General features: G+C 40.1%; 2 protein-coding genes across 2 annotated transcripts; one reads left to right on the top strand and one right to left on the bottom strand.

Annotated features, from left to right (window-relative positions):
* Positions 1-498: 498 nt before the first annotated feature.
* On the bottom strand, positions 499-4,465 carry LOC104942848 (protein transport protein Sec16B-like; the record flags this gene model as incomplete). Its single annotated transcript, XM_010768148.1, has 7 exons — positions 4,458-4,465; positions 3,021-3,102; positions 2,468-2,585; positions 2,274-2,385; positions 1,315-1,420; positions 692-829; positions 499-612 (listed from the first exon to the last, which is right to left on the bottom strand). Coding segments are annotated over exons 1-7 (678 nt in total), but the record flags the coding sequence as incomplete, so codon positions are not given.
* A 4,393-nt stretch (positions 4,466-8,858) lies between these two features.
* Positions 8,859-9,949, top strand: LOC104942849 (protein transport protein Sec16B-like). Its single transcript, XM_010768149.1, has 4 exons — positions 8,859-9,022; positions 9,110-9,171; positions 9,481-9,619; positions 9,713-9,949. The coding sequence occupies exons 2-4, from the start codon at positions 9,143-9,145 to the stop codon at positions 9,947-9,949; spliced, it is 405 nt and encodes a 134-aa protein (XP_010766451.1). The 5' UTR covers positions 8,859-9,022; positions 9,110-9,142.
* Positions 9,950-11,492: the final 1,543 nt, after the last annotated feature.

An 11,492-nucleotide genomic window follows, 5' to 3' on the forward strand; every position in this document is an offset into this window, starting at 1 on the left:
AATGTGAAACCTGAAAAAACAAGATTTGAAACTGAAAAAATAATTGTTTTGAATCTGAAAACGATAAAAATGTAACTGAAAAAAATAAGGATTCAAATATCAAAATATGTATAAAAGTGAAATCTGAAAATAAATATTTTATTCAAAAAAATTGCTGAACTGAATCAAAATAATATTCAACCTGAAAAATGATTTCAAATACTTATTTTTATTTTGAATACATCATTGTATTTTTCAAAGTTCAGGATAAAAACTTGAACTTTCAAATAAATTGTATTTTTTTGAATGATCAAAACTTATGACCCTGAAATAGCTCCATACAAGTTTGCCATAAATGTACGGCTACATTAAAGAATAAAAAAAATACAAATAATCTGAGGGCAGTCCAACTCATATTGGCCAGCCGCTTAACATTCCCCTAATTCCTCACAGCCAAAACTGATTCCTATTCCTTACGAATACATGATTTTCTGAAATGAAAGCTTTGAAGAGGCTCACCTGTAAACTGTTGTGGCGAGCACGGAGCATTTGGAGCCAATCAGGTTCCTGCCCCGCCCTGCTGACCCCTGTGTCGTTGAAGTGTCCCTCAGAGTGCCTCAGCCTGTCGGACAGCTGTAGGACAGAGGACACATACTGATAGTACATCTGTTTAGAATTGAATGGGGTTGTTTATAAGAGTATGTGTGAATACCTTAATAACTTCCCCAGTCAGCACAGAGTAAGACCCCCGCTGCCTGAGCAAGGCCCGGCCCACCACCTCACAGTAATGGAAGGCCTGAGAGGAGAGCCCGCAGTCCAGCAGGCGGGCCGCATACAGGAACTTATACACCTATCAAACACAATGATAAGAGAGAATATACTATTTATAGGTACTTTCTATAGAAAGCAGTGAGAAGTGCACTGAACAAACTGAAACAGGGACCCCTTTATTAAATGTATTATGTCAACAAATGTCACATAACTGTATTAGGTTAGCTGAAAGCAATAAAATAATTATTTATTTAAAGGAGACCGATCATGCTATTTTTGAATAATATATTGTAGGGCCATACCTATATAAGGTATATTTATGTTTTTTTTTTTCAAAATACCAAACAGATCATGCATTTTAGCCATGCCTCATTTTGCTCTATTTTGCTTTCCTCCACCCTGTCTTTGCATGCGCTGCAGCTGACCATGCATTTTGCATGATAGGTCCTCTTTAAACGTAATATTATTGCTTTCAACTAATCTTATACAATTACTGCATGTTTTATCTGTTGACAAAATACAATAACGTTTCATTTTTCTCAGTGTGTTGTGAGTATGAGCTACCTGAAAGGATGGTATTGAGAGGCCTTTGCCCCCCAGGGTCTGGCAGTACTCGTACAGTTCAGTGCACTGGATGGCCAGGTCGGTGGCAAAGTGTTCAAAGGACTGCCTGAAGGTGAGCAGAGGAGACAGGACACAAATATAAGTAAGATCATATCCGGAGACACTAACAGTAAGCCATTAAACATTTCCTATAAAATGTCATAGTAAAGTAAGCCTTAAGAATGTCATAACATAGTGAGCCATAAACATATATCCCAAAACATGTCATTGTATAGTATTCCATAAAAAATGCCGTAGCATATTATTCAGCAGAAAAATATATCATCAAAAACATTACAGAATAGTATCTTATATTTTAAATAAAGGATGTCATCGTATATGATTCCATTGACAACATTTCAGTTTATTATGCAAAGAAAACATCATAAAAAGTGATATATTTGCCATATTCATAAAAATGTCATAAAACAGTGATCAGTTGAAAAGATCAACCTATATTATGCAATAAAAAGCTGTATAATATGTCATTGTATATTATGCAATGTAACATTCTAAGAAAATCGTAGAATAGGATGTTACAATAAGTCATAATATAGTTATCCATAAAACAATCATAGTATTGTATGCAATTAAATATATCATTAAACATAAATTAAAAAGAATGATGTGTATTAAAATTAATATTATTATTAAAAAGTAATACTAAAGAAAGTCTAATAAAAATGGCATTAGGCATTAACATTTGTATCGTCTTCTTTGTCATCAAAATATAATAAAAAATGATATAGTTTAGTATGTCACACTAAAAGTCATAATGTAGTATCCACAAAGACTCTAACACTAAATTAAGAAGATTATATGACATCTACCTGTCTTGCTTCGTTGGTATTGCCTTCATTTTATAGAAATTGCAATATGACTACATGGCTGACTGATGAATAGCATGAAGGCCTTCTCACCTGTGGCTGCTGCCTAGCAACACCAGCCTCTCTGCCTTCTGAGGGAAGGCCCCGAAGGAGACCCCGGCAGTCAGGTAGCACACATGAGCCGCATGTGTCAGGCCGTTGGAGGCTGCAGGGGGAGTGAAACACAGAACAGCCAGCTCATATACCTGAGCAGAAACATTTATATCAGTCAGCGTATCTGTACGTACTGAGGGTGTCTCCCATAGTGACGATGGCCTTCTGCTGGACAGCAGGATCTCCCGTCTCATTGGACAGCAGGACAGCCAGGTGGGGCCTCCAGTCCCCCCATTTCTCATTTCCACAGCACTGCACGCAGAGCATCAGTATCACCACTCTTATTGGCTGATAATATCTATCGTATTGGCTTACATTCTAAGAAATTCAAGAACCTGATGAAATACCAGCTGCAGATAGTGAAAGCGCACAGGTAAATAACCTTTATTTAATATCTGAGAAATTAAGTGATACACTGACTAAGCAGTAAATAACAAGAAATACCAATGCATTTAAGATCGGTGCCTTTATAAGTTTAAGGAAAGGGCTAATGTTGGTTATATCTCGAAAGTAAAACACATTGATCTCAGAAGTTTTTGTCTCTTTCTCAAAGTTAACCAAATGTTTAATCAATTTATAAATGTATCTTGCCAAGAAGACACAATAGTTACAGACCGACGTTTCTAAGTCATATAATAACAGAAGTGAACGCTGGGATGGGGGTAGAGTTCATGCTGTGTGTGTTACCAGGGTAGCGGCCGGGACCCTCCCAGTCAGCAGGTGGAAGAGGGTCTGCAGGGGGTCGCTGGCCGTCAGCTGGCCTGTGAACCTGCCGGAAGAGCAGAGATACTTTATTTCACCTTTAATTATACAGGAAAAAAAACATTGAAATGTAACATTTCAAACTTTTCAAAAGTGTTGTTTCCAAGAGCAGCAGCAGCAGCAGCAGCAATGACAGCATTTCATATTTAATGACTAAAATATAGCACTTAACAGAAAAAAATGACCGAATTATAACACACTTTTCAACATTAGTCAGATGTACACTATTTTTGTTACACTATTAAAGTTATCACCTGCTGTACTTTATATGTTTGTTCACTTACTTTTTAGAATGCTGCTACTTATTTCTGTTCCATGGATGTATTCTTATTTGATTTTCTTTATTAACGTGTGCTTGCCTCTCTATTGAATTATTTCTTTTTTGCCTTGTAACTGTCCCTTTGCTGTAATATTGTTAATTTCCCCGGCGTGGGACGAATTAAGGACTTCTGATTCTGATGTGCCTGCTTCTTATTAGATTAGAATCACTTTAATTGCATCCACCTCCTAAAGATTAAACTGATTCTAGGCTGTGTGAGCTGCGTACTCAAATGCCTTTTCCCCGTGCAGATGTTGTTTTAGTAGGAATGAGTCCTGGGAGGGAGGACAATAACCTCCTGTCCTTTTTGGTAAGGTGGGGTTCCCTAGGTAAGAAAGAATCACTCCAAGAACAGCCTTATACAGTAAATAAGAATATAAACACTGGTCAGAAGACAGACCATCCAACATGTTCATACAGAGACACATGCTCAGTAACGGCTGAGATTTGTGATAAATCTCAATTGGCCCCATAAACAGTGTCCATTGTGTGTAGGTATTTTGAGGATGCATGCATGTCAATAACAGCTACAGTCCAGCACATTCACAAAGTTTTCTTTTGGCCTCAGAGAAGAAAGGAAAAAAACATTTTAACTTCAGTTTCTTCACCCTTCCATACTTAAACAATAGCCATCACAGATAAAGAGCATATATAAAGGGATACACCATGCTGATTATTATTAAACCACCCTGCCCCCCCAACATTACTCTCATGATATGTGCTGCTGAGAGAGAAAGGGCTGCTGCCAAAATAGTCTGTAAAATGGATTGTGTTACATGAGAGAGAGTTTATAGGGACAGAAGTGAACAGACAGTCAGCCCCCCCCAGGAGTTCCAATGATCTTATTGGCCGTCAAGCAAGAGGATTTACAGTCTGCAGGAAGGTGTTTATGGGTGTTATGTACTGCCCTACCCCTCTGTAAAGTATAAATAACAGGCAGAGATGAACTCTGAAAAACAAGGCAGACATAAATATTGTGATCCCACATAAATAATACATTATTATTGCTTCATTGGTAGAGTTTCTATTAAAGGGGCCTCTACTGGGACATGTCTCCATGCTATAATGTTCAAAAAGCTCTTTATTTTTCTAATAAAGCCTGTGCTGCAGAACCTCTTTTCACCCTCTGTCTGAAACCAGAGCCCAGTCTGCTCTGATTGGTTAGCTGGCCGGCTCTTTTGTGATTGGTCAACCACTAATAGATGTCCCGCCCCTTAGCCTATCAAGTGCAATGTGTTGGAGCGCTAGCCAATAGAAGCACAATTATTACATACATAGTGATGTCACTATGTTCTGGAAGTAAACAAAGGAGTCCTAATGGAGGCGAGCTCCCATAAAAAATANTGTATATCAGTATGTAGTGTCTCTACTTTAAAGAGTCCTCTCCTGCTGATGTTCAGGTGTATATCAGTATGTAGTGTCTCTACTTTAAAGAGTCCTCTCCTGCTGATGTTCAGGTGTATATCAGTATGTAGTGTCTCTACTTTAAAGAGTCCTCTCCTGCTGATGTTCAGGTGTATATCAGTATGTAGTGTCTCTACTTTAAAGAGTCCTCTCCTGCTGATGTTCAGGTGTATATCAGTGTGTATTGTCTCCATGCTTCAATGTTCAAAAAGCTCTTTATTGTTCTCATACTGCCTGTGCTGCAGCACCTCTTTTCACCCTGCCAAGGCACACNTCTCCTGCTGATGTTCAGGTGTATATCAGTATGTAGTGTCTCTACTTTAAAGAGTCCTCTCCTGCTGATGTTCAGGTGTATATCAGTGTGTATTGTCTCCATGCTTCAATGTTCAAAAAGCTCTTTATTGTTCTCATACTGCCTGTGCTGCAGCACCTCTTTTCACCCTCTGTCTTAAACCAGAGCCCAGTCTGCTCTGATTGGTTAGCTGGCAGGCTCTTTTGTGATTGGTCAACCACTTAGAGATGTCCCGCCCCTTAGCCTATCACTTACAATGTGTTGGAGCGCTAGCCAATCGAAGTGTGATGTTATGTTGTGATGTCACTATGTTCCAGGAGTAAACAAAGAAGTCCAACGGAGGCGTTTCAGGGATTTTTGCCTTAGCAGACCATTAACATGCACCAAGACCTCTATGACGCACTACAGGAAAGGGAGAACCCCAAAAAGCAGAACAGGGCCTCTTAAAGAAGTCAAGGTAAAACAAATGAATCAATATACAGTGTTTATTTGGCCTAGTTGACCAATTTAATCAAAAGTTTTATCCCCTTTTATTTCCCAGTAACTACACTCCCTTATTTTTATGTTCCAGGAGACATGAATCTTTGGTCTTGTCGCTACTTGTTATTTAATTGCAGTATCTGTTCGAGCGCGCACTAAAAATAGCTGGTAATATCTCTTAAAACCACAAGTGCGTCAGCCAGCTGGGAGCCAACATGAGCTGCTATTGCACATTTCAAATGTATTGTCGTCGCTTCTGTCTCACAGTATCATCATACTTTTGAGGTTACGTGAATATCTGTTGCTGTGAGTTTTGACAAAACCATGGCATCCAAAAGAAGCTAGATAGAAAGATTGCTAAATGGTGATGACTCAGCGGTATTGACTTAAATAAATGACAAAAAATACGCAGTCTGCGAGTCCACACATGATATATTAATTCATATATAAGTATGTCACGTGTACCAGATAGCTAATTTCCACTTACTTGAAAAGCTAGGCTAACTATCTTCCACTTTCTGAGAGATAGAAGACAAATGTGTGGATCACAGACTTCAGGGATCATCCAAAAATGTTATAGAGACGGATATATTTAAATGATTCATAAAGCAATGTTGGCACAAACAGCAAGTTTCCTGCATTGCCAGCCGTCAGATGCAACACCAGAGGCTTCATTATCAGACACTGTGTCCAAAATATGTACCACGAAATGTTCAAAAGGCGACTATTTGTGTGTCTTTATGAACGATGTAGGTAGTAGTTATGTAGGAAGGAACTTGATTGTCTTTGTGCAGTAACTGCTCTGAGATTATGTATAAAAGCATTTTTTTTACTGTGAAAATCTCTCCACACACACAGAGTTCACCCGCTCCCCCCCGCTCCCCCCTGCTCCTTTTATTGTGACTTATATAAGCTGTGTTACTGTTTCTGTTTGACCTCTCACTGTGGTGACAGTTAGTGCTGTGAGAACGCTGCTCAGTCCTGTCCAATCAGGCTCAACAGATGTGTGTGTGTGTATGTCTGCGCCTGTGTGTGTGTCTGCGCCTGTGTCTGTGTATGTGCCTGTGTGTGTGTCTGCGCCTGTGTGTGTATGTGCATGTGTGTGTGTCTGCGCCTGTGTGTGTGTCTGCGCCTGTGTGTGTGTCTGCGCCTGTGTGTGTGTCTGCGCCTGTGTGTCCATAAGTTGGGAGACCATCTGAAATATTCAGTTTAAACAGAGCCATAGCTCTGGCAAACAGAAAGTTAGGCGGTGCGAGTGCTTCCTATGGGAAATAATATTTGAGTAAAACATAGGAACCTCATCAAGGGGAAGCAGAGAACTTTGTAAATGCTCCAAGCTTTTTAAAGTCAAATAAGAGAAAGTTTCACAGTTGAAAATGGCCCCACATCCTTCTGGGTGCTTGCATATGTTATATATGCTGTGAATGCTTCGTGTGAATGAGTAGGAAGTGTACACAAGCTGCTAAGGTTCTCAAGTAAAGTGGTTTAGAGCCTATGTAAATACTGCTATATTTTATGTTCTTATAGTTTTCTTAAAATAGTTTTCTATCTGTGTTTTAATTCTTGCTTGACTTTTATGTATGCACCATGACATCAAGTCAAATTCCTCGTATATATCGACCCACCTGGTGATAAACCTGATTCTGATTCTTACATTTATTTATTTGTTTATTCCACACATGGCAGTTATTTTAAAGGTCCCATGTCATGTTCCAAACTCTCATTGGTTTCTCATACAGCATTTCTGTATAGCATGTGTATTCACTCTCTGTCCTAAACGGCTTGTTGGAGCTCCTGCCCCCCCCACCCCCCCTCCCTGTGAGCCCAGTGGCCGTCTGCGAGACAGCGAAACCCAGCCCGAAACACACACACACACCCGCAGCCTGGCTGGGAGTTTGTGTGTGTGCTCAGGCTGAGTTCCGCGGTGTCTCCCTGTCTCTCCGACCCCACACCAGTGAGCCAGCTCACAGTGTCCCGCTCCTCGCAGCAGCGAGCCTCGCAACGTCCCGCCGAGTGTGTGTGTGTGTGTGTGTGTGTGTGAGGAAGTCCACGGATTGGTCCAAACGTAACGGCTCCGCGGACGTTACGTCACTATACCCGAAATACGTCACTATACCCAAGAAGTAAACAATGGAAAAAGATAAATCTCCAACGAGACGCCTCGTTGGAGATTTATCTTTTTCCATTGTTTACTTCTTGGGTATAGTGACGTATTTCGGGTATAGTGACGTAACGTCCGCGGAGCCGTTACGTTTGGACCNACGTGTTCGTCAATAGAAAGAAAGTACATTCCATCAACACGCAGATTGTTTTCATTCATCATGATAGGGGGACTTGAACGGCGGTATGGGCTGTTATTGAAAGTGTTTAAGTGCTGGAAATGTGCTCATTGGATAATAGTTTGCGGGGTGCTTTTAATTGCCTCCTTGATTTAATGCAATTTACGTATTTTTATTGTTTGCTCTCTCTCTTTAACGTGCATATACAACGTCATTATCGTGGTCTGCACAAACTTGCCATCATGCGTGTATTCTGCTAACTGCACTGTCCATAACTATTTGATAGGAATACATTTCTAGCCTAGGCTATTTCCTTGTTTTTCTATGATTTAGTGGGCTCGTTTGTGGGATGTTGCGGATGAGTTTCACCGAGACCGCCTGCTCTGAACAACCAATCACCGTACTGACCGCTTCTAAACTCATGCACGAGAATCGACGTAATCCATAGCAACGGCGCGTCACTCTTAGTTCACTCTTAGTGATTTATCCTTAGTATGAGTAGGTCTCAGCGGCTTTGTGAATAACTTTTAAGAAAAAACTCCTACGTAAAATGTTTTAGCGCGAGTTAGGAGCACTCCTAGCGGTAAGATAAAATGCTTTGTGAATACGGCCAGATCTTGTTCTGGGTCTCTGGGTAGAATATCCTTCAACCAAGGTACACACGGCGGCGGGGGTGTGTGTGTCTACAGAAGGTCCAGTTGTGATAGACACGGTTCGCCACTGATATATATATATATAACAAAGATTTTTTAAATTGCTTGAGCAATGATTTCATATTATGATAAAATAAAGAGTTCATTTTTAAAACAAGAAAAGCTTATTTAAAATGTGAGTTTTTTGTAGTTTATAGTGTTGCATAAATGTAAAATATCTTGTTATCATCGGAAAATGATCATGTTATAACAATACACTTTTAGTCTTTTAACTTGATACTGATTCATACAATATTTCTATAAACTGTTGTCATCCTGACACATGCTCTGTGTCCCACATCTCCTCAGACCATGTTCCGGGGCCCCAGGTTTTGGCTCCTCTGAAGTTCTCCCTCCCTCATGTGGTGGTCAGCTTTGGGCCGGCGGGTCAGCTGATCCGGGTCACTCCGGGCCTCTCCACCCAGGAGAATGTCAGCCAGCTGGAGATCCACAGTCTGGAGGTACGCTAAGCCTGTGCTGATAACATCGTCTTCTTAACATTGTATTGTAGACTGAAAGAGATTATTTGTGTGTGCATGTCTGCATAGGTCATTCTGGGTGAGACCGAGGAACAGCAGGACATGAGGAACTTCCCAGGGCCTTTATCCAGGTGTTGCAATTTATTTTAGAACAAAATACAACAACAGCAGTACAGTTTTTTTATTTCACTGCCCATTTTCAACAGATACAAATGAGTAAATAAAGCATACAATTCACCTTAAAAGAGAAAATTGAACCATTTTATTCTTTTTTTTATTTTGGTGTGCAAATCTGAATCTAACGATTCTCACCATTAAATGTAACAGACCCCTTCAGAATACATTGAATGTCAAACCTGAAAGCGTTATTAGTCCTGTGAGATTATGTTTAAATTCAAAATACGATGTTGTATGTACTTGCTTTATTCATGTTTTTGAAGGGAAGACCTGCACAAAGTGGATGCGATGGAGTTTGCCCAGCAGAGGGCGGCTGCCTGTCTGAGTGGGGGGGGGCTGCAGGACCGGAGCTCTGCTGCCCTACTGTGGAACCTGCTCATCCTGCTCTGCAGACAGAATGGAGTAGGTTGACCATGCCTTGTTGTACTGTAGACATATTACACACAGAATCATGTTTATTCTGATGCAATCATCAATTAATGTGTATTGTTTCAGCAAATAGTTGGCTCAGACATTGCCGAGCTGCTGGTGCAGGGCTCAAATTCAGACGGAAGCTGCAAGACTGACACCCCCACCCTCATCGACTTCAGTGAGGGCGCGGGTCCAGCTGAAGCCCCCTCCCTCTTCGGAGACGACCTGCTCACCGGAGGCAGCAGCTCTGAGGGCTGTCGGGGGGCTCTGCAGGGCTACACCCAGCTGCTGCTGGCCGGGAGGAAGAAGGTGTTCTTATAGCTCTCCATTGATCCCAGGGTTATCCTGCATTGTGTTACTTTACTATAGTTAAAGTACCAATGTCACAATGTAAAAATATTCCATTCAAATAAAGGTCCTGCATTTCAAATCCTATTTGTAAATGTACTTAAAGTATTAAAAGTAAAAGTACTTATTCAGCAAAAAATGTAATTCAAATTGCAGCTGTTTAAGCAGCATGCTAATGTTGTACCCTGTCAGGGTAGAACATATTAGTTTAACATATTTCATATACACTTAGGAAGCAGGGCTGAGTGATTTGGCAAAAAAACATTTGCAATTATTCGTAACTGATATTGTATTTCTGATATGAGTATATAATATTCTCACTTTCGTTGAAACATTTAATAAAATACACAGCTTAACCTGTTAAGCCCCAAGCCTGTTTTTCAGGCCTCAGGCTCGAAAATAACATGCCCAGAACAAATGACTATATCTTCCCTTCTAAAAGGGGTAAATTAATAATCTTTTTTCTCAAAGCAATGATAAACCTGTGAGTTGGATGTAGAAAAGTCAGAATCAATATAGAATTGTTTCATTTTTAAGTAAATTCAGATTGAACATAAGTAAAACATTTTAAATGATAGTGTCCGTCCAAAAAAAAAACATTACTTAGTGAAAACCACCCTTGAATGATGGGATAGTAGACTAAAAGCTTTAGCAATCCAAACTATAACATATAATAAGTACCCTGTATCTAGATTGATGCAAAACAAGTGACATTTGATTTGACCTTTTTAGAGACCCATTTAATTTGGGTATATTTGCCGTGTCTCTGGAACCCATTGGTAGATTTTGGTGATTGACACCTCTTTTGAACCGTTTGGGCCAATATAATCGAAGGGGAGGTTCCACATACACTTTACCATTGAGGAGTGAGAGTTACGTGCATCAAGACGAAAGCTATGTTATGCTCTGAAAACTGAAAACTGGAACCTAGGCTCAAACTGGTAAATATGAAGATGGATTATCAGTAATCATTTCAAAGTGACACAGACACATTGGATTAACCATTGGATTAACCTTTAGCAGCGTTTTTATCATTTTAATACCATCGAAGACAACTTTTGATCAGAACAACAGCTAATCTCTCCTTGTTTCCTCCCTGACACTACGTGTTGTGATGTCTGTTTTTACGCTTCCCCCAGTCGCGAGTTCAGATCGCGATATTAGTATCAGTGATGATACTAATATTTCTGGAATCTGTGGAATCTCAGCTTGCTAATCGATATGTTGTTTGTGTAGATACGATAAGTAATAAGGCTATTTAATCCGTTAGTTTGGTGCTACAGTAAGTGCGATAGCATTTTTTCGCTCAGGGCTAATTTAGATGCTTCTTGTGAGACATGTGTTTTGTTTCGGTAAAAATGGTTCGTATCATCAGTTAGCTGAGTTTCTTCCCGTTAAGTGAGTATGGAAAACCTCGCGATCGGTTATCTTCGTGTTATAAATGTATGTATACTACAGGTGATACAAACCTTCATTTTTGTTTCCTCAGGTTACCTCCCGCGTCCGAGGGTATTTT

Source organism: Notothenia coriiceps, unplaced genomic scaffold (genome assembly GCF_000735185.1).
Source record: "Notothenia coriiceps isolate Sejong01 unplaced genomic scaffold, NC01 NC01_scaffold00005270, whole genome shotgun sequence".
Classification (NCBI taxonomy): Eukaryota; Metazoa; Chordata; class Actinopteri; order Perciformes; family Nototheniidae; genus Notothenia; species Notothenia coriiceps.